General features: G+C 32.1%; 1 protein-coding gene across 1 annotated transcript in view; it reads left to right on the top strand.

Moving 5' to 3' along the window:
• Positions 1-326: 326 nt before the first annotated feature.
• LOC137614496 (uncharacterized) overlaps positions 327-25,482 on the top strand; it is an 80,498-nt gene continuing 55,342 nt past the window's right edge. Inside the window, exon 1 of the mRNA XM_068344296.1 lies at positions 327-344. Within this exon, the coding sequence (XP_068200397.1) occupies positions 327-344 (18 nt within the window). The remainder of the gene's footprint in view (positions 345-25,482) is intronic.

The following is a 25,482-nucleotide window of genomic DNA, read 5'->3' as shown; positions in this document are numbered from 1 at the left end:
ATCGAGTACATTTTGATATACAAATGCTATTATTGCTACATATATTTATCTGTATTTTTATTTTCACAATTTTGCAACTATTGCAATTCACATACACACTTCACAACCATGACGACGTTAACATTCGTCTAACAAAATCCAATTCAACTATTTTGTCAAAATCACCACACGTTTGTCCACTAAATTTATTTTTTTCTATACGAAACTAATTTCACCATTATCCTTCTCACCACATAAACACTGCTCCTTCTTACTGATATAATTTTCCACGAACATATTTCTTCGCTTAGCACTTATTTGAGAATTTTTTTCTTCATCTGAACACTATGTTCAACTTCAGGAGGGTAATTTCAGTCACGGTTCTTAACTTCAGGAGGCAAACCATCATCACCAGATAATATAAAAGTAAATTATGTGTTTACAGAACGTTTGTTTTATGAAAGAGAAAACAAAAGTTTGCTGGTGTATGAAACGTTTCGCTGGGTCATGGCAGTGTTTTGAACGTCTCACGATCAGCTGATTCCACTACACACGTTTACGCAGAATCTTCAACAACTCCTGTTACGTGAAAAGCATTAATTGTTTCTGAAATCAGCTAATGTTTAATATATGTCTTCATCTTCAGTATATTGATATAGTATTAAAGCACAAAAACTGCTTAATAAGCCAAATAATAGGGTAAATAAAACGTTCACCCAGAGAACAATTTAACGTAATAATTTCTACACTACCTTTCAAGCATTAACGAAGGTTATACCTCAAGAAACTTTCCTACGGTACTCCTGTGTTGCCGGCGGCCAACGTATTGTACAGAAGATTATAATATATGAATATAAATATTGAAGAATTTTCTCGTAAAGTAACGATGTCAGTGGTAGCTATGGCTAATATCTAGAAATTCTTGGAGTATAAGTTCGAACGAATTAGCCTTTTTACCCTATAAAGAAGCTTCTCAATGGTATAATCTTTCGTCTGGCAACGGAAGAGACCTTTTACAACGTAAATATCATGATAAAACCTTGAATTGTGATCCAAAATTACTATTTTCGAGCTATTCTTATGTGTGATTATTATCTATAGTATTGATGTGTTTAGATAATCAAACCTATTAATATTATATCGTAGTCAAAACCTGTTTAGATATAAATTCAACTCTGGAAATTTTAAGCATTTTTTTCTCAAATTTGGAGAAATAACTCAAAGAAAATCTGCAACGTTATATATTCGTCTGTCTTAATTAAATGCTCTCTCTCTCTCTCTCTCTCTCTCTCCTCTCTCTCTCTCTCTCATGACTAGAATTCAATTTCTTTGATGTCTGAAAACACATTTTCCTATTTTCTTTCCCCCTATAAACTGACATATTTACTATGTAAATTCCGTGTTGGCTTAAACAAAACTAATTTTATTCCATGATTTTATAACCCTCGTGCGCTCCTGCAAAATAGCCATGAGAGAGAGAGAGAGAGAGAGAGAGAGAGAGAGAGAGAGAATATGGAGTCAGTGGATGAATCTAATAATTCTGCAGAGAGAGAGAGAGAGAGAGAGAGAGAGAGAGAGAGAGAGAATAGGGCGTTACTGGAAAAGATCCAGTTATTCTGCTTTTCTCTCAGGGTACACGCAGGAATGTTAGAGAGAGAGAGAGAGAGAGAGAGAGAGAGAGAGAGAGAGAATATGGCGTTACTGGAAAAGATCCAGTTATTCTGCTTTTCTCTCAGGGTACACACAGGAATGTGCGAGAGAGAGAGAGAGAGAGAGAGAGAGAGAGAGAGAGAGAGAGTAGGACGTCACTAGCAAAATCAAATTATTCTGCCAACGATTTTACAGGAGAATTAAAAGCTGTTTTTAACGGAGTTGCATCAGATGCGAGATACTCAAAATGTGTCCTAATTGATGTAAAAAGATTCGAAAACTTAATCTAATTTTCAATACCGCGAGTTTGATAATCTTAGGTTTGATTTTTATGTTGTTTAATTATAGAATAAGTGTTAAGAAATTTAGGTTAATGGTATATGAAAAATTTTCCTTTCATTTCGGTAGCCATAAAAGTTGAATATTTAAAAAAGAAAACATTGATTGTCATTTTTTCGGATATGTGAACGAAAATTTTTATAATAACGTCCTTCCTTTTCGTGTCACTTTTACGAAATTTTTATTTCATAATAAGAAAAAATGGATTTCCATTTTTGATAATACATGAACGAAATTCTTTATAATTACAGCCTTTCATTTCTTGTAATTTTTACGAAATTTTTATTCTATAATAAGAAAAAATTGATCATATTTTTTTTTTTTTATAATATATGAACGAACACTTTTATAATAACGTCCTTCTATTTCTGGTTATTTTTTTTACAAAATCTTCATTTTATAATAAGTAAAAATTGATTGTAATTTCTAATAATACATGAACGACAATGTTTATAATAACGTCAGTCCATTTTTCGCCATTATTGCAAATTTTTACCTTATAATAAAATAATTTTACATCTCTTCAATATTAAATTTGTTTTATGCTGTTATGGTGTTATCAGAAAAAAAAATATCCAGTTAGATCATAGGCCAGACAGCGAGAATAGAAGCCGAAAACACATCTTGTCTATCGCCTTAAACGCAATCCATCACCCTGCTGCCAGTGACTTTATCGAAATTTAGGGGGTCATTTCCTCCACACCCTGAGTTCTCGTTACTCCACCAAGTTCCTCATCTGCTTAATCTAACCAAGGCCCTTTGCGTAGGTAGTAGATTGGCTAGGGCACCATCTACCCATTGAAATACTACCGCTAGAGTTATTGGGTTTTTTGACTGGCCACAGAGTATGACATTGGATCCTTCTCTCTGGTTACGCCCAATTTTCCCTACACATACACCGAGTAGTGTGGCCTATTTATTGTTAATTCATTCTCGCCATTTATTTATTTCCTTATTTCCTTTCGTCACTGGGATACTTTTCCCTATTGGAGCCTTTAGGCTTATAGCATCTTGCTTTTCGAACTAGGATTGTAGCTTGGCTATTAATAATAATAATAATAATAATAATAATAATAATAATAATAATAATAATAATAATAATAATAATAATAATAATAATAATAATAATAATAATATTCTTCTCTGTCCTCATACACCTGACAACACTGAGATTACCAAACAGTTTTTAAAGTTTTTATAGTTTATGAATGCAAGATTTATTTTAGTATTGTTACTGTTCTTAAAATGTTCTTAAGATTATTATTCTTCCATAGTTTCATTATTTCCTTTCCTCACTGGGCTATTTTCCCTGTTGGAGCCCTCAGGCTTATAGCATACTGATTTTCCAACTAGGGTTACAGCTTAACAAGTAATAATAATAATAATGATAATAATAATAATAATAATAATAATAATGATAATAATAATATGCCTAGGATGAGATGATGATGATAATGATGTTATGTTGTAATGTACTAATTCTACAAGTATTTTGTATGGAAAGTAAGAAAAACTAATATCATAATTTCAATACTAATAATATTAAAAATATTAGTAATATTGATATTTATAATAATAATAATAATAATAATAATAATAATAATAATAATAATAATAATAATAATAATAATAATAATAATAATAATAATAATAATAATAATAATAATAATAATTACGAAACTTTGAATATGAATAAGGTCATTGAATTGTAGTAAATAACAGCAAAGTCGAATTAATTTACGTCCCTTTGATTCGTTTTATAAAGGATATTCTTGTTTATTTAGTGTTAGACCACCCCTAACATGTTAATCTTGCTTGAGGGTACACTCGCGCACACTATTCTATCTAATTTCTCTTCCTCTTGTTTTGTTAAAGTTCTTATAGTTTATATAGGAAATTTTCATTTTACTGTTGTTACTGTTCCAAAAATATTTTATTTTTCCTTGCTTCCTTTCCTCATTGGTCTACTTTCCTTGTTGGGGCCACTGGGCTTATAGCATCCTGTTTTTCTAACTAGTGTTGAAACTTAGCAAGTAATAATAATAATAATAATAATAATAATAATAATAATAATAATAATAATAATAATAATAATAATAATAATAATAATAATAATCAGCTAACACAAACAGATGTCACCAAAATGTATTTAGTTTGGCAATAACGGCAACTCTGTACCATATTTCTTCGTTTTATGATATGAATAATATTAATCAACTCTTGACAAGTCCCATATTTTTGTGTTATCAAAAATGTTTCATGGGATTCCCTTTGATATCATTTTTATTATTCTAACTTTACGTCGTTTTTTATCATGATCTGTTTTATTTCGAAACAGTTAATAATCGTGTTAATAACCCAACCTCTCTCTCTCTCTCTCTCTCTCTCTCTCTCTCTCTCTCTCTCTCTCTGTTTAAAAAGTTTATCTCTCTCTATCTCTCTGTTTAAAGAGTTTATCTCTCTCTCTCTCTCTCTGTTTAAAAAGTTTATTTCTCTCTCTCTCTCTCTCTCTCTCTCTCTCTCTCTCTCTCTCTTTTTTAACAAGTTTTAACTCCACCCTCCACCTCTTATTAAATGAAATAGAGAGACAAGCAATGTGTCACATTTTGAAATTTCATATTATTTCATGAAACAAAATGTTACATTTCGAACAGGATTTATTTCCTTGTATATTCTCCCCTTACACTTAACCTCTACATCCGACTACTTCAAAGTATCTCCCTTTGCTCATTTCCGTTTACCACCCTTCCAATTTTTAAAACAATTGTCTTTATCAAGATTTTTTGGGTGTATGTATGTATGTATGTATGCATATATGTATGTATGTATGTATGTATGTATATATGTATGTATATGAAAAGCATCATTATTATTATTATTATCATTATTATTATTATTATTATTGTTTATTGTTGTTATTATTATTATTATTACTATTGTTCTTGTCGTTATTATTATTATTATTATTATTATTATTATTAGTAGTAGTAGTAGTAGTAGTAGTAGTAGTAGTAGTAGTAGTAGTAGTAGTAGTAGTAGTAGCCAAGCTACGACTCTAGTTGGAAAAGCAAGATGCTATAAGCCCAAGGGCTTCAACAGAGAAAAATAGCTCAGTGAGGAAAGGAAATGAGGAAATAAATAAACGATATAAGAAGTAATGAACGATTGAAATAAAATATTCTAAGAACATTAAACACAAGCAAACGTATTTCTTGTAAAAACTTTAAACTATATACGATTAAATCTATCTGAATTAAACCCATAATTCGTCAGTAACGAGAAACTCCTAATGATTTTAATCTGCACTGGAATATGGAAAGTCTCCTTGCAGATTATTTCACTTGAAGAAACTTTAGCGAATTTCTCACAGTCACGAATGTGAGGAACCATTATTGAAGAAAGTTAGTCTGGAGAAACTCAAGTTGAAGATCTCACAGTTGGAAACCTTTGGGAAAATCAAAACTTGATAATGAAGTATAAATCATATGCAGGTTGAATTAATATTACTTTCTTTACAGGTCATGGTTTATATACATATGATTGAAGACCAGGTTACAGAGGTTATGGCACTACCCAAGACTAGAGAACAATGATTTTCGAGTGTCCTTTTCTTAGAAGAGTTGCCTACCATAGATAAAGAGTCTCTTCTACCCTTACCAAGAGGAAAGTAGCCACTGAACAATTACAGTGCAGTAGTTAACCCCTCGAGAGAAGAATTGTTTGGTAATCTCAATGTTGTAAGGTGTATGAGGACAGAGAATATGTAAAGAATAGACCCAACTATTCGGTATATGGGTACGCAAAGGGAAAATGAACCGTAACTAAAGATAAGGATCTAGTGCAGTACTCTATGACCAGTCAAAAGACCCACTAACTCTCTAGCAGTAGTATATCAATGGATGGCTGGTGCCCTGGCTAAGCTACTACCTACTAAAAGTGCTACATTAAGTGGTGAAATGCATAGTACACATTGACTGATGTTAAATCCAAAATCATTGAAGTCCTACGAAAGATAGAATTTCTAAAAAGAGCTTTCAAAAGCAATAAAAGGAATATTACTTCCAACAAATGAATAATAGGAATTCCAGTTAAATGAAGACCAGAAACTAGAGTAGTGTTATACGAAGCAAGACTTCAGTGTACCATTAAGCCTCCAAATGAAACGAAACAGCGAGCATTGGAAATGTTTACCAACTGAATAGAAAAACAAAGCTGTAAACTCCAGGTAACGTTTTAACATTGAACCCTGCGCATTCCTCAACCTTTTACGGGTGCTGGATTATCATTCCAGCTCTAAGGAATTGTTACAAGCAAGAGTGGTAAGAAATGGCGGGCAACAGCGGACCCTCGTTGGGAAATTGGAAAGGAAATTTTCTCCTGCTCTCTTTTTATTCTAGTCTGACAGAAGTCCTTTTATAGTTTATATATGAAATATCTTTTTAATGTTGTTTATGTTTTTGAATATCTTATTTTAATTGTTCATTACTTCTTATTTATTTCCTTATTTCCTTTCCTCATTGGGATATTTGAGACCTCCGCCAATGAAGATTATCAACATTTTACTGAAGTCTACGGACAAAGCTTCCCATTTTTCATTTATTGACTGTGAATGAATCTACTGTATAATAACAATAATAATCAGAATCACTCTTTTGGTCCGTATCACTTCCAAATTTCAATGGGGTTTTCTGTTAAATGATACCTATCTGTTGTTAAAATTTGGTGACAATCCGACATGGTTTTAACGTAAGCCTTCTAACAGACAAACAAAAGATAGATAATTAAACCAGGTAAAAAATATAACATCCTTGCCGGAGGTAATAACCGAAACTGCGAGACACGAGCGAACACAACTGAAAATTAACCGAGTTCAGTGAACTCATTGTTTGGTTACGTGTTTCCAACCAAGTCCAATCACCTGATTCTCAGAGAGTTTGGTCAGTTTCTCAAACTATACAGTAGCCTCGAAGACAAAAGGACAGAAGGGATCCTCGCTTTGGCACAGAGAAGTTACAGAACAGAAGGGATCTTTGATCTAATTACTTGTTGGGCATTCGGAGTTACAAACAGTCTGAGATCGACTTCTTCAGGCTTGCTGCTCTTCCTTTGAGAAAGGCATAGCTAATTCCCATTTCCATATTGATGGTGGTTCGAAATAATCATAATATTCTCAATAATTGTTTCTGTTATGTTGTACATATGATGGTGTCTTTGTATTTAACATCAAACCAATGCTAATTCATGATATAATTCCTTTGGATTAGCCATTATAACGCTGAATTGTTAAATAAATTACCTAACCGCAACTGGAGACTAATATACATATTGCATATACAATTTATATTTTAGGTCTCATAATAGATTCAATACCTTTGAGATGTTGAGTTTAGAGGAATTTTGATATCTGTCATACATGCCATTGTTCGATTTAAATTGTAAAATAGTTTTTTGGTGATTAAAGTATTCTATTTAATATCCAATGCCTAGTAGTAGCGGCTGTTTTAAATGGAAATCACTTGATTATATATATATATATATATATATATATACAGGTTTCACTCCAAAATTAAACCATTGTTTTCTAGCCTTGGGTAGTGCCATAGCACTGTACCATGGTCTTTCACTATCTAGGGTTAGAGTTCTTTTGCTTGAGAGTACACTTGGGCACACTTCTATTTTATTTCTCTCCATCTTGTTTTGTTAAAGTTATAATAGTTTATATAGTAAATATTTATTTTAATGCTGTCACTGTTCTTAAATTATTTTATTTTTCCTTGTTTCCTTTCCTCACTGGGCTACTTTCCCTGTTGGAGCCACTGGGCTTATGGCATCCTGCTTTTCCAGCTAGGGTTGTAGCTTATCAAGTAATAATAATAATAATAATAATAATAATAATAATAATAATAATAATAATATACTAGTCACTAGTTTTAGGGTTTTTATTTTATGGTTAAATTCACATTTGAAATTTACTATATGCCTCATAATATGATTTCAATGTAAAATCCATCCTGATATAATTAATACTAATCATCATTCTTGCTTTCTAACTCTCCTTTCCATCCCTATCCCCACCCCCCGGCAAAGCCTCCTTTCTAATTAGCTTTTCCAGTTTGATCAGGTCATGAACCCCAGCAGTTAGACAGCACCAATCTTCATAGATTCCCTGCCAATCATTCCATTATGCACCACAGTGTTGGGGTTATTAAAGGAAAAAAAAATAGATAAATAAAGTTTGACTGTTAAACTTGAGAATTTCAAGAAAATAAAGTTTAACTATTAAAATCTGGATATTAGTGGAAGATATCTATTTTGTCAGCTATATTTATTTTCAGGTTTCATCCTTTATTGAGTTTATTTTGCTTTTTGGAATTTTTCTTCCCATGGTCCATTTGCTCAAAAGTCAAAATCTAATTATAATTCAATATTTGAAAGTAAATCTAGAATAGTCATAAAAATTATTGATATCATTGATTTCCAAAAGAAATATCGAAACTGATATATCATTCTCTCTGGGCAATGATCTCTCTATGAAGTTAGCAATGTGATAAATGCATTAGACTTTAGTGAGATATTCACTAAAGGCTTTATTACTCCATTAAGTTGCCTGCTTTCTCTTTGGAATTCACACGTATTGGACAAGGATATTCTGTTTCATTTGAGTGGGATCTCTCTCTCTCTCTCTCTCTCTCTCTCTCTCTCTCTCTCTGTATATATATGGTCAGTCACTGTCCCTTTCCCCTGCCATTCATGAGCAGCCTTTAAACCTTTAAATTGAAGAACCCACTACTTCTGCTAAAAAATACGTACAACAATAAAACGAAGAAAATCATTTGAAGAGTTCCCCCTGCCACTCAGAAATGCATACAACAACATTATTATTATTATTATTATTATTATTATTATTATTATTATTATTATTATTATTATTATTATCATTATTATTATTAATAGCTAAGCTACAACCCTAGTTGTAAAAGCAAGATGCTATAAGCCCAAGGGCTCCAACAGGGAAAAATAGCCCAGTGAGGAAAATAAATAACGAAATAAATAAACGATATAAGAAGTAATGAAAAATTAAAATAAGATATTGTAAAAACAACAACATTAAAACAGATATTCTATATATGAGTTATAAAAGGACATATGTAAGCCTGTTCAACATAAAAAACATCTGCCTTAAGTTTGAACTTTTGAAGTTCTACTGATACAACTACCCGATTAGGAAGATCACGCCACGGACGGAAAAAGGTTTATTATCGAAGGACTTAAATGCAAAAAGCTTTCTCCCCTTTAATATTCAAGGATTCCTACCATTCCTGGATTCTTATGAAGGGGAGAACGAAGAGGAAAGAAAAGCCACCATAAATCTGACGTGACTGTCAACACCTCACGTACTTTAGCCACTGGGACAATAGCCAGTAGGAAAATCATATATTTTCGAAACTGTTGGTGAAAAATTAATGTTTATTTTTTTCTTTATTTCTTTCGAGGAGTTAATTATTTTTAAATTTTTTCATCTTTATTTTCCTGTTATTTTCCTTCTTACCCATTGTTATATTTAGTATGGTTTTGTTAAAATGAATTCATAGCCTGTTTCCTCGTGACAGAAATCAAGGGAAGTAAAATGTAGGGTAAGACTCTTTGGGTTATATATATATATATATATATATGTGTGTGTGTGTGTGTGTGTATGTATATATATATGTATATATATACATATATATATATATATATATATATACATATATATGTATGTATATATATATATATATATATATTAAGAAAGTATCATTCATTTTTCTAATTTTTTTCTGTTGAGACATTACTATCTTTTTTTATCTTTAGGTTCCTGTTATTTTTCTTACTTCCCAATGTTAAGCTTAGGATATATTTTGCTCATATATATAGCCTGCTTCCTCATGACATAAAAAATGGAAGTGCAATGAATGGTAATACTGGTATATTTTTACTACTATTTTTCCGGGACATTTGTATTATATACGGAATATGGGACAGCTATTTCATGGAAGAGTTGAAAGACCAAGGCCTACATTACTAAGGCTTATGAAGCGTGAAGTAGGAGATGATGAATGGCGAAGTATTGAAATGAAATCTCAAGATAGAGACGACTGGCGAAATCTAACTAAGGCCCTTTGCGTCAATAGGCGTAGGAGGAGATGATGATGGTGATTTCATGAAAAGGAATAGATGCATTTTTACCTAATTACAGATATAAAATACATCACTAGTCGTGAGGATGGTGTTTTTGTTAAGTGTTAAGTGTTTTTGCTATTTGATTTTTACCTCTCAATTCAATGCATGGTAACTGAATAAGTAAGAAAGACATTTAAAGTTAAATATAGTATTCAAGTAGAGGGGCACTCAGTAGAGCACAGACTTCCACCGTGGCAGCTTATTTCTCGACTTCTTACTTAACCTTGACCTTGACCTTTGACCTTGACATGCATTAATTGGCGTGGATTTTCATAAACTTAAATGTGAACCAAGTTTGAAGTCTTTTTGACAAAGATGTCCAAACTTATAGCTGATTACGTAAATTGGACATTTTGCTTGACCGTAACCTTGACCCCTGACCTTGACATTCCAAAATTTGATTATTTCCAGCTTTTTACATAGCAGTTAGTTCCTGCAATATTCATTTCTCTACGATTAAAATTGTGGCCAGGAAGCTGATCACGAACAAACAAACACAAACACACAAACAGGGGTTAAAACATAACCTCCCTCCAACTTCGTCGGCGGATGTAATTGATGAGAAATAATCCTAAATTGATAAAAAAAGAATTAAGAAAGTTGAGTGTAAAGAATATTGAAAAGGTTCCTTCCTCTCAGCAATACTGTTTCCATTTGCACAGTTTTAAGCAGTTCTTGTAAACTTTCATAATCGATGGTCATTTTATCACGTAGCCACACCTGTGTTCAAGAATAAGACTTGTTTAATTTATGTAGCAATAACATGCAACAGCAGCAAGGGGATGGTCACGTTTAACGTTTAATGCTTTAAGTTCAAACATTTAAAACGAAAAAGAAGAAGTGTACGAGAAAGAAGAAAAGGGGTAATTTGCCAATAAACAAGAATATTCCAGAGTATTTTTTTTTCTGAGAAAGAAGAGAAGTTGTATTTTTTATAAACAGAAATAATCTAGGGTGAATTTTTTTCAAGAGAAAGAACAAGAAAATTGGTTATTTTTTATTTTATAAACAGAAATATTCTAGGGTGAATTTTTTTCAAGAGAAAGAAGAAAATTGGTTATTTTTTTGTATAAACAGAAATATTCTAGGGTTAATTTTTTCAAGAGGAAGTAGAAGAGTGGTAATTTTTCCTATAAACATAAATATTTTTTTTTAAAGAGAAAGTTGAAGAAAATGTGTATTTTTTTTAGAAACATATTCTAAAGCAAAATTTTTTTACATTGATTATAACTGAATATTCTACCATACCAGAAAAGGGGGAACATTTGGAATTTTCCCCTTACGGATACTCAGACTGACACACCCATATCCTAAATAAACCTCACTTATTACCTCCGCTAACGTAGTTGGGAGGAGGTTATATTTTACCCCCTGTTTGTGTGTTTGTTTGTGTGTGTTGTTTGTTTGTGAGCAGCTTCCTGGCAACAATTTTAATCGTAGAATAATGAAATTCGCAGGGATTAACGATATGTAAAAGCTGGAAATGATTAAGTCTTAGAAGGTCAAGGTCAAAGGTCAAGGTCATGGTCAAGAAAAATATACAACCTACGTAATCAGTCATAAGTTTGGACATCATTCATAGAGACTTGAAACTTGGTTCATATTTGAGTGTATGGAAATCCACGCAAATCAATACATGTTAAGGTCAAAGGTTAAGGTCAAGGTTAAGCAAAATGTTGAGAAATAAGCTGCCGCGTCAGAGGTCTTCGCTCTACTGGGTGTCTCTCGAGTTTTAAAAATGTCTTAGTCAATCACTTCTCATCAGAATTCTATTGGAAATATTAAAAAAAACATTTGATACATAATTATACAAAGATATTACTTTTTCCCGGTAGCAACAAATGTTGAATGTTGGAACGTTCAAAATCAATTATATTTTTTTCGCGGTAACAACAAATGTTGAATGTTGAAATGTTGAAAATCAATTATCATATTTTTTCACGGTAACAACAAATGTTGAATGTTGAAATGTTGAAAATCAATTATCATATTTTTTTTCACGGTAACAACAAATGTTCAATTTGAAATGTTAAAAAATCAATTATCATATTTTTTCACGGTAATAACAAATGTTGAATGTTGAAATGTTGAAAATCAATTATCATATTTTTTTCACGGTAACAACAAATGTTCAATTTGAAATGTTAAAAAATCAATTATCATATTTTTTCACGGTAATAACAAATGTTGAATGTTGAAATGTTGAAAATCAATTATCATATTTTTTTCACGGTAACAACAAATGTTGAATGTTGAAATGTTCAAAATCAATTATCATTCCACCACCTTTAAATAGAATTAATTTTGGTACTCACCCAATGTGTTCCTTTCTTGTAACAGCACCTCAACGATAGTAACAACCATTTTACAGTGTCTGAAATAATGATAAATTATAAATGATAAATTCAAACTTTAAAAGGAATGAATCATTTAAAGTAATTTATATTTCCGTTCTTAATTGCCACATTTTCTTCTGGCTTGATGCACAAAACTATAAACTCCAGTATTATTATTATTATTATTATTATTATTATTATTATTATTATTATTATTATTATTATTATGATGATGATGATGATGATGATGATGATGATTATTACTGTTGTTGTTATTATTATTATTATTATTATTATTATTATTATTATTATTATTATTATTATTATTATTATTATTATTATTATTATTAGTGACAGTTTCTAAAACTCGCTTTACTAACAAATGGGAGAGCTCAGCGAGTATCTACAAGCCGTAAAGGGATTATTTTTAATTATATTTATAGGCATTCAAGAAATACAAGTGTACGAAGACCCAAATGAGATTATTTTAAAGAGTTTGATATTATTGATTATTGCGTAGGATACTTTATAAGGAATTCCAGTTTCCTTCGTTTATCTTCTTTACAATAATTCTTTTTTCTTTTGTACGCTGTTGCATCTCTCTCTCTCTCTCTCTCTCTCTCTCTCTCTCTCTCTCTCTCTATATATATATATATATATATATATATAAAATCTTTGCGTTCTGCTAATAACTAATTCGAATATATTTCCATCAAATGATTTTCAAATGTATTGTCATTTAATAGTTTCATTTTCTTCATCTCTAAGCCAATATTATATAATGATTATTGATTGATGTAAAGGTTTCTAGCATCCTGACATCTAAGGTCATTGACGCCGAATATGATGATTAAATCTTTCTATATATATTTATTTTTGGCAAAAAATAACATATTTCATTATATTATTTGGAGGCCTCAGATATATATATCCTATCCCTCCTTCTAGATTCTTATAAACAAATCATTAGTCCGGAAATCCTATCCCAAATGAATCGAATCATTAGTTCCCTAAATGCCCAACAGATGGCTCTGCAATGATCATTTTCTCCGATAATGGTCTTACCAATCTCTTTAATTGCTAATAAAGTGCCATATTAAGATGTTTTTTTTTTTTTTAATTTCTGTGACTATTTCTTATCTTAGGAAGAGCTTGGTTTGAAAGCCAGCTGTTTCCCTTCTAAATGCTACTTTTATTATGAGTATTAACATTATAGCAGTAAGGTTTATTATTATTATTATTATTATTATTATCATTATTATTATTATTATTATTATTATTATTATTATTATTATTATTATTATTATTATTATTATTATTATTACTAGCTAAACTATAACGCTAGTTGGAAAAGCAGGATGCTATAAGCCCTAGGGCTCCAACGGGGAAAAATAGCCCATAGTATGGACAGGAAATAAGGAAATGAATAAACTACAAGAGCAATGAACCATTAATATAAAATCTTTCAAAAACAGTGACAACATTAAAAGAGATTTTTCATATATAGATTATTCAAAGAAGTTTATGAGAGCCTTTTTAACATAAAAAGCATTTGCTGTGAGTTTGAACTTTTCAAGAAAAATTTATGGGAAAATATCCTTTTAATTTTGTCCTAATATCCTTCATAAGTATTAGACATCGTCTTAAATTCTGGGTCAAATAAGAGTAGCTGTCGATGCCCCTCGTATTAGCAACTTTGCAAAGAGCATTTAAATTAGTTTCCATGGAATGGGCCTGGGGCCTTGATCACACACTCTCTCTCTCTCTCTCTCTCTCTCTCTCTCTCTCTCTCTCTCTCTCTCACTTATATAATCAAATCATAACACAGTCTCTTATATTCAATCACCATTGACCTTTAGATTCTAAATTTGGAAAACTCTCTGTCTGTCTGTCTTTAAACAGGACGATGAAGAACGCGTAAAGATTAAGTCTCTCTCTCTCTCTCTCTCTCCTCTCTCTCTCTCTCTCTCTCCTCACGTAATCTTTAGTCCCTTGACAAAATTAAGACCCTTCTTGAGTTTGTTTTGGGATATTTACGTAACAGGACGAAGAAGAACCAGTAAAGATAAGTCTCTCTCTCTCTCTCTCTCTCTCTCTCTCTCTCTCTCTCTCTCTCTCCTTGAGTAGGCTTTAACCTCCTTAAGAAAAGTTAGACATTTCTTTCCTCATTTTTTTTGGGGGGTGGGGGATATCTGCAACCTCACCATCCTTGTGAGCTAAGGATGGAATGATTGTGGGAACAGCCATTGCCTGGCCCTCCTTGGTCCTAGCTTGGATGGAGAAGAGGCTTAGGCGCTGATCATACGTGTATATGGTCAGTCTCTAGAGCATTGTCCCTTGCCCCTGCCATTCCTGAGCGACTTTAAACTTTTAAACCTTCAAACAGGACGAAGAAGAACACGAGAAGATTTAGCCTCTCTCTCTCTCTCTCTCTCTCTCTCTCTCTCTCTCTCTCATTTTCAATCGCCATTGACCTTGGGGTTCTCAAATTTAGAAAACACAAGATAAATTTGAACTTTAACGAGTATTTTGAGAAAGACATTAAACTCATGATACAAAAACCGGTATAAACTTTATGGAATATAATCGATACTTTTTCGTTATTGGACATTTCAATATGAAATTAGATTATTGATATATTATTAAGTACATAATATACATACATAGATATATGTGAATGTATATATATATATATATATATACACACACACACACATATATATATATATATATATATGTACAAATATATATATACATATATATAGACATATATATAAATATATATACATACATATATACATATATATATATGTATATATATTTACAAATATATATATATATATATATATATATACATATATATACACATATATATAAATATATATACATACATATATACACACACATATATATATATATATATATATGTGTGTGTGTGTGTGTGTGTGTGTGTGTATCTGTGTATGTGTTCATACTATTTTAAAACAAAAAGGAAAATATTTTCCAGAATCTTATCACATAATTTTTCTTCGGAATTTTAAGCCACGAAAATCTATCAGTAGTCTGACAGATCCAACAAAATTACTTTGAGACTACGAATCGTTTTAATTTATTCATAACTTTGGAACAATTGCCAAGAAAATATGAGTTTAGTGGTGGCATAAGAAATTAATTTAGTACTTAGTTTTTATCAAGAAGGAAAAGTCTCTATACCCTACACAGCAAAGGAAAAAAATAATAATACAAAAATGAATAAATAATTAAAAAGGAAGAATAATTATTTAAATGCAATTAGGATTGAGGTAAGGTACTATTGGAAAAATAGTTTTGTATACCTTTGTCCTAACTTTTACCTCTGGATATTTCCCAGCGTTAAAATCCAGGAACGGATAGCTACATTTATACAAGAGGAATAGGAATGATTTTTTTTTGTATGATTCCCAGCTTCTAACTTCGTAACAAACTCCCAACACATTCATTCGGAAAATGTAATTTTTTTCCCAAAATTTTTCGTTTCGCTTTGGGAGTTTTTTTCGCCTCTCTCTCTCTCTCTCTCTCTCTCTCTCCTCTCCTCTCTCTCTCTCTCTCTCTCAGACACTTATATATGCTAACAAATGTCATCAAAATAAATTTATATATGTGTATGCCTTATCTGGTAAGGAAGCAAGTGCTGATATAAATGATAAAACCCTGTATAGGTAAGCTCCTCGGACACCCCCTTTATGGGTATATTCGGTCGCGCGTGACCCTGACGCAAAAATAAATTCTTGAAAAATCTGTTTTTGCAGTAACCTCCTTTTTTTTTTGCCCCCCCAAAATTCAATAAATGCTTAAAACTACTGTAAAGATAAATACTACTCATCTGCAGAAAAAATTATTTATTATAAATATTTTAAAAACTTAAGTAGAAAAAAAGACCTTACATAAAAATTTAAAAAAAGAAATTTATACATATATACACAAATCCTTTTAGGAATTGATTCTTGAATGTTTAGGACACATCTTAATGTATTTTGGATGAAGTCGGACCCATGGAGGTGAAGATCTGAAATGAGAAAAAAAGGGTAACTTTTTTTGGCCAAAAAAATTTGTCCAAATTTCATGATTTTTTTTGGGGTACCCAATTGAAATAGGAAGTGGCTTTTTTTTAGGGAATAAACATATGTTATCCTAAAATAGAAATATGTAAAAAAATCTTCATTATTTTGTAAATTACATTTATATCAGGGGCTATGTCTAAAAGTCATTTTTTGAGTACTTGGAAATTTCGTAAAAAAATACATATTTTTAATATATAATATGATATTTATGCAGGTAAAAATATACCAAAATATCACAAATTCTATAGGGAACAAGAATATATATAGATAGGGCAACTTACGCTTCGGATATGTCCACAAAATGGCCGTCAACCACACTGACTCAGACTCCCTAATCTGCCACCGGAAATGTAGGAAGGGTATGTCAATTTCAAGGTGTTATTTACTAATCTAATTTTTCTTGGATATGCATAAAAATTGTATGGTGGATTGCTGGTTGATTGTCGATTATTTTACGACTATAAAATTAGAATTCTGACCCCAAAAAAAATTTTTGAAGGGAAATAAAATCGAAAAAAAAAATTATAAAACAATATAATATTTTAGCTAAAAAAATTTGATGATATTCAATCAAAAAAGAAGTAAAAAAATTTTTCCGACAAATAAACATCTAAACGAATCATTATTCTGTGATAGTTCCTTAGTACGTAGTAATTTTGAAAGAAATGGGAAAAAACGAAAAAGTGGCAATCGCAGGAAAATCGAACACATACCTATATAAACGCCATATCTGGCTAAAAAAAAAGATAGGCAGGGGTAGCCAGATCATCCAGAAACACTTTCCAACACTATGAAAATATAAGTTTTGCGACACTACTTGCCAATTCCTTACGGTAACATGACTAAGCAAAAAAATGCAAAACAAATAAAAAGGGGCACTCGATGAAAAATGGCAACGTGCTAATGGTGGGCATTTCAGAGAAAAAAAATAATTTCAGCCTCGTGCTAGGCAAACCATCAAGGCACATTTTCCGACAAATAAACATCTAAATGAATCATTACTCTGTGATAGTTCCTTAGTACGTAGTAATTTTGAAAGAAATGGGAAAAAACGAAAAAATGGCAATCACAGGAAAATCGAACACATACCTATACATACGCCATATCTGGCTAAAAAAAAAAGATAGGCATGGGTAGCCAGATCATCTAGAAACACTTTCCAACACTATAAAAATATAAGTTTTGCGACACTACTTGCCAATTCCTTACGGTAACATGGATAAGCAAAAAAATGCAAAACAAATAAAAAGGGGCACTCGCGGAAAAATGGCCAACATTCTAATATACGGCATCTCAGATAAAAAAAAAAGACATGCACGTGTTAGCCCAACCATCAAGGCACACTTTATAACAAATAAACATGAAAAAAAAAATCAATAATATATGGCAATTCCTTACTACATAGTAAATTTTTACAAATATTGAAAAAAAAAACAGAAATTGGCAACCGCAGAAAAATACCCCACATACCAATATCTACGGCGTATCTGACAAAAACAAAGTCACGCATGGGTAGCCAAATCATCTAGACACACTTTCCAATACTAAAAAAGCAAAAGTTTTGCGACACTATTTGGCAATTTCTTACGGAAAAATGACTTGGCCAAAAAATAAAAAAAAACTGAAAAAGGGGCACTCGCGGTAAAATGGTCCTCGTGGTGATGAACGACATTTCAATTAAAAAATCATGCATATGGTAGCCAAACCATCCACCAAGACTTTCCACAACTGATAACCTATACAAGTTGCACCATTCTACAACAATTTCATAATACGTAATAACTTTGATAATTATGCAACTTACCTTAGAAGGGTAAACTCGGTCGCGCTCGACCCCGACTCGTCTCAGAAATCTGGGAAGGAGTTAAGCTACAGCGATGCACATCTGGACACTACTAGAGCGTGTAGGCGAGTTACCGACTGCATGTCGATCACCCACAAATTCATTCACGGGGGTGAGTCACGTGAGAAAAACAATCTTTTGTTTTGACGCTCGGGGTCGCGGACGACCCACCGTACCGTTCCAGGGTATTAAGGGGCTGTAAGTAAATAGATAGATAGATACATAGAGAGATAGATAGATAGATAGAAATATAGATAGATAGGTAGATACATCTATAAACAAATTGACAAATACATATGGGAATATAGTACATTTTCTCATAGATACTTGTTATTATTACCATTATTATTATTATTATTATTATTATTATTATTATTATTATTATTATTATTAATTGGGAAATATCCTGCAACCCTCAAGTCCATTGAAATTCCTTTTTGGTTTTTCTCCCAAATAAAAGAAAATTGCCCTTTTTTTAAATGCTAACCCTTACCTTTTCTCGCTTTTTACATACGTTTTTATCTCGTTCTTATGACTCCTACCAGTTACCCTAACGTTCCTTCAATCCCTTAAGCACTGACAATATCTATCAACTCCCTTTTTATTATTCAACCGCGTCAAAATGGCAACGCAGCAATATTGACAAGTCTTAAAGCGTCCAAACACTCCGAAGAGGGATTTCGAGCTGATACGTTAGTCTGTCGGCGCAAAGGTCGAAGCCACTGTCGACTCGAATACGAATCTGGGAGAGATTCTTTACAACTGAATCCGAAAGCCTTTGAAAGCTCTACCATTTCCATTAGTGTTTACACTTTTCATTCTGTCCTTTCGGTGGGTCATATGAGAGACTAACGTATTACGTATTGGTGGAACATATGAGCAGCTAATGTACTGCGTATTAGTGGATCATATGAGCAACTAATGTATTACGTATTAGTGAATCATATGAGCAACTAATGTATTACGTATCGGTAGATCATATGAGTAACTAATGTATTACATATTGGTGGATAATATGAGCAGCTAATATATTACGTATTGATGGATCATATGAGCAGCTAATGTACTGCGTATTGGATCACATGAGCAACTAATGTATTAAGTATTGGTGGATCATATGAGATTTGCCGTAAAATAGCGGTAAAAAAAAACTGGAATAAATATTGCCAAGCATTTGCTGTTTTAAGAACAGATATATTGACGTTAAGGAATAATATTACAGCCACTAACTCGTTAAAGATAACAACAAAGAAGGTAAATATTATGGTTGCCTTTATTTTACTGAAATGCGCAGAAAACAGTATATTTTTATGAAGAATTTCTAATTAAAATTAAGGTTTTCTTTAATAAAGTAGAGTAAAAATTACGGTCGCTTTTATTTTACTGAAATACGGTTGAAAACTATATTTTTCAAGAAGAATTTCTGATTAAAATTACGGTTTTCTATACAGTGTACTGCGTATTAGTGGATCATATGAGCAACTAATGTATAACGTATCTTATAGGTGGATCGCATGAGAAACTAATGTACTGCGCAGAAGGGTTTGTAGTCTGAATATTTGTTTATAATACGAAATGGTAAGGGGGGAGACCGGTAGATAATTCATTCTACGCTTTATATATTTCTATCACCCTCGATTTCAAGTTGTGTTTTCATTATTAACTCGAATATATCCATTATCTCTGATTAATTGCTTATTCTTCAAACTATTATCAATGTGGGGGAATAAATGACAAGGAATGACAATAGATAACACCATATTATTCAAAGGTCGGAAATATAGATGAGATCAGATCAGCGAACATGACAATAGCTTATGCAAATCAATTAGCAGATACAGTTATAATTTCGGGATGATAACTATTGCATTCGTAAAGATTATGTTACTGGATTTTCCTTTGTATGTTTGAAGCACACTATAATTAGCCATTTAAGTCTACAAGCACTAAATAGCACTGTATCATGAAAGACTTTTCTTCCTTGCATAAAAATAAGTTTCTTGCATAAGCAGATGATGCTACTCTAGTTTTGTTTCATATGCAGATTATGCTACCCTAAGTATGTTGCAAATGCAGATGATGCTACTCTAAATATGTTGCATATGTAGATGATGCTACTCTAGGTTTGTTGCAAATACAGATGATGCTACTCTAAGTTCGTTGCTTATGGAGATGATGCTACTCTAAGTATGTTGCATATGCAGATGATGCTACTCTAGGTTTGTTTCATATGCAGATGATGCTACTCTAAGTATGTTGCATATGCAGATGATGCTACTCTTTGTGCATCAATCTCATCGCCTGAATATAGACCTGCGGCTATTTAATCTCTTGATAGATATCTATCTAAATTTAGCGTGATGTGCACATTATGGGCCAAGAATCTGAACCATAACAAAACCCAAAGTATGATTGTAAGTAGGTCAAGGACAGTAGCTTCTCAACATCCAGAATTTTACATTGCCACTGTCCTTCTGACTATGTACAACTAATTTACAATTCAAAGCGTGGCTCTTGATTGTAAATTTTCTTTCGAGAAACAAACCGCCCATTTTCTTCTACATGTTGCATATTACAAAAAAAAAAAAAAAAAAAAAAAAAAAAATGTCATACTGAAACAGTCTTTTATGATATCCTTGGTCAACCTGTCCTGGTGAAATATCCATCATGTTTTGAGTATTGTTCTCTTGTCTGATCTTCGACTGCTCACTCTCATTTTAATTTGTTGGACAAAAACTTATGGCCTTTTAAATTCTTTATCCCTAATTTGGATATTAATCTCTAGTACTGTTCTCCAGTTAGTTCTATGTGTCTGTTGCATAATCTTTTTCATATTTCCAACTATCCAGTGCATTTAGGTGTTCTGAAATTTTAGCATCCACTACGTATTACTATGCAATTGATTCTAATAGACTTGATGTCTCCATCAAAGTGTTCAATACAAAAGAGTATTCTTTTTTTCTTCTCCAGTTGAATATTACCAAGAAAAAACCATATTGAAACAGTCTTTTAAGATATCCTTGGTGAACCTATCCTGGTGAAATATCCATCATGTTTTGAGTATCGTTCTCTTGTCTGATCTTCAGCAGCTCACCCTCATCTTAATTTGTTGGATAAATACTTATGGTTTACTAAATTACTTATTCCTAATCTGGATATTAATCTCTGATACTGTCGTCCATTTAGTTTTATGTGTATGTTGCATAAATGTTTCCATATTTCTGACTAGCCAGTGCAATAAAGTGTTCTCAAATTGTAACATCTACTATGTAGTACTATGCAATTTATTCTAATAGTCTTGCTGTCTCCATCAAAAGTTTCAATACCAAAGAGTATTCTAGAAGTTTTACTGCAGCTGTGGCCAGATTATGGAATCACTTTCTTAATCTGACCGTAGAATCAATGGAACTTGAAAAGTTCAGACTTGTAGCAAATTCGTTTCTGTTAAACAGCTTGTTTCTTACTTTACTTTTTATTTTAAGGGCTGCTTTTCTGGTCCTGTACAGCAGAGGAACCCTACACTCTACAGGACCTCCACTGCCATTTTATGCTAGTTCGACAGTATTCAACATTTCACTTCACGCATTGCTTGCTTACTATCAAATCGTCCCTATCGAAGCACTCGCTGAATAAGAAAGTCTTCAGTTTCCTCTTGGAAGCCTTAACCCTTTTACCCCCAAGGTATGTTGAACTTTCAAGCACATTTTGCTATATCCTTTTTTTTTAAATTGCTCTAACAGCATTAATTTTTGTCATAGAGAGGTCAGGCTGGTTTCATTCTTTTGGAAAATGCCTGAAGTTTCTCATAAAGTTTTCAAAAATATGCCAAAACATGTAAATAACAGTGTACTTCAGGCATTTTCCAAAAGAATGAGACCAACCTGACCTCTCTATGACAAACATTCAGGCTGTTAGAGCAATTTGAAAAAAAAAATATAGCAAAATGTGCTTGAAAGTTCAACATACCTTAGGGGTAAAAGATTTAAAGGCTCTTGAGCCTACAGTAGACATGTACCTAAGTTCCAGCAGTTTGAAACCAATCTGTAACTATTCTCATGTCAACACGATTTCTTGGCTTTATAGATTGCATAAAAATTCTATTTTGACGTTGTTGCTAATCTTGATACAGAATATTTTTCATATAGAATTTAAACATTATGTCTCCATCTACAACCCACATTGGGCAGATTTCCCTGCTGGAGCCCTTAAACATGTAGCATATTGCTTTCCCAACTAGGGTTGTAGCTTGACTAGTGATAATAACAATATATTATTTCATAATCTACATAATATTCGTTTTAAGCTTGAATTACTCTCTCTCTCTCTCTCTAACTCTCTCTCTCTCTGCGTTGTATTTGTGTGCCGGTGAGTGAACACTTGTGCGTCCCTAAAAATATCCTGATTTAACGCAGATAACAAAAGGCTATCGAGTAAATATAGCTACAAGTTTTCGTGAATAGTCGGTGATTAGTTTGAGGGCAGAAAAGTGGGATAAAACGTCGGCATAGGATAGTTATCTTGTGAACTAATAAAAATCTGATCAAGATGGCATTGTATAACACAGGCAACTCGTGGAGAGACATCGCAAAAAATGATAAATAGAGACACAAAGGTATTCTGCTCAACATGCTTAGTCTGGATAGAAAATATAATTAAGTCGAGACTAAATCTGCAAATAGAAGAAGAAGAAGAAGAAGAAGAAGAAGAAGAAGAAGAAGAAGAAGAAGAAGAGAAAATGAACAGGATATGTGTAAGGATGCAGAGGAAATCATTGATATAACTTATGATGCCATCCAACAACATACTTATGAAGAAATAAAATTATCAGATGGATACAAATAATAGACCCAAGAGACTCTACCTGGACCTACATACTTTTAGGGAAGAGCAAGAACAAGAAAAAAAAGAAAAGAAAGATATAGTCTGCAATATGCTGAAAAGAGGGAATTGCAGATTTGGCGAAAGATGCTACTACAAGCATCCAAAGATATGCCATAATTATGAAATATATAGTAAATGTGCGTATATAGACGGATATGGAGACGGATGCAGAGATCTCCATCCAAAAATATGCAAAACCCTAAAAGAAGGAAAAGGATGCAGTTTCAACAAAAAATGTCGATATATGCATCCTGCAACTATGAATGAGAGTAAGGAAACTCAGCAAACTGAAAAGAAAAATGAAAGCAAAAATGAAACAAAAAAAGAAACAAAAAAGCAGGCCGCGTATATACCGCACTATGCACCAAAAACCCCAAGATATGAGGCCTTTCAACCCAAATCTGCACAAATAGAGCCCAACTACAAAGAATGCATCTATAATGCCAGGGGTTGGTGCAGATATGGGGATAATTGCAGGTATACACACAAAAATAAATATGAAGGCGAAAGAACGAATATAATAGAAAAGTTGGATTTTTTAATGGCAGAATTCCGAGAAATGAAGAAAAGAACATCATATCAGAACAGGAAGGAAGCATGGGAGAATCCATATTATTACCAATATTAAATAATGGGGATGAAACACAAACCATAATAGTGATGAATGCACAGGGTTTAGTCACGAGTAACTCTAAAATGAAAATAGAGTTCCTAGAAGAACTAACCCAAATTGAAAAAATAGATATATTAAATATAAGTGAAACATGGTATTCCCAAGAGACTGGCAGTGATGACCAGATAAAGGGTTTCCAAACTTATAGATCAGACAGAAAAAATAGGAATCAAGGGGAAACCACAATATATGGAAGAGACATAAATCAAGGAAAAGTCTGTGAAAAATACAGCAACACAGAATGTGAATTGATTGCGGTAGAATTTGAATTTGAGAAACTAGTGAATATTGTAGTTTACAGACCCCCAAATACTAAGGAGTTTGACATAATAATAGAAAAAATAGATGATATATGTAGAAACCATAAAGATTGGAATATACTTCTATCCGGAGATTGTAACTTTCCTTTCGTGGATTGGAAAAAACGGATAGAAGAAAGTGGTTGTATGTATACATATAAAAAAGAGATTAATAGTAGCGCAGAAGATAAGAGGCAATGTGAAAAGCTTTAAGATATGCTATTAGAACATAATATGCAACAAATAACCCACATTCCAACAAGAAAGGAAAATGTCCTAGATCTAGTATTTGTGAATGAGGTGAATTATATTAAAGAAATAATGATGTATAACACGGGAATTTCAGACCACAATGTCATAGAATTGATAGTTCATTCCAAAGCAAGTGATCGCAGAATTAATAAAAATACAAAACTTTGGGAAGGATATGGAAAATATAATTTTTACAGTAAGAATATATAATGGTCAGAAATAAATGAAGAACTGAATGAAGAATGGAAAAATGTATTTGTAAGTGATAATATACAGGTATATACAGACATACTGTACAAAATACTGGAGAAAATTGTTGAAAAATATGTACCGAAAAAAAAAACAATAAACAAAAGACGTGCATACTAAGAGACAGAAGGATCTTATTTCAGAAAATTAGAAAGTGGAAGAAAAATCTTGCAAAAAAAAAAAAAATGTGTGGAAAATGAGGGAAATAAAATGTACGATAGAAAATGCAGAACAAAAGATTATACAATCGAAAGAAAATGAAAAAAGGGACTTAGAAGAAAGGACACTTCAAAATATAAAAAGAAACCCCAAAGTACTTTACTCCTATGCAAAAAAGATGAATAAAGGGAGAATAGGCCCTCTAAGAATTGAAGGACGGATAACGAATGAAAAAAAGGAAATATGCAACATATTAGGAGAAAAATATAAGAGTGAGTTCACACCAAGAATTGCGAATGAGAATAATGAAACAGAAATGAGAGAAGAAAATGTTGAATATCTAACGGATATAGATATTAATGAAGCAGATATTGTCAAGGCTATGAACGAAATTAAAACTGGATCTGCAGCCGGCCCAGATGGAGTTCCAGCGATTTTGTTAAAAAAAACTGCAAACACTATCGCGAAGCCGCTTGCAATACTGCTAAGACAAAGTGTAGATATG

The sequence above is a fragment of the Palaemon carinicauda genome, chromosome 20, assembly GCF_036898095.1.
Source record: "Palaemon carinicauda isolate YSFRI2023 chromosome 20, ASM3689809v2, whole genome shotgun sequence".
Classification (NCBI taxonomy): domain Eukaryota; kingdom Metazoa; phylum Arthropoda; class Malacostraca; order Decapoda; family Palaemonidae; genus Palaemon; species Palaemon carinicauda.
Note: the sequence above shows the minus strand (reverse complement) of the source record. Positions and strands in the feature narration are given on the sequence as shown.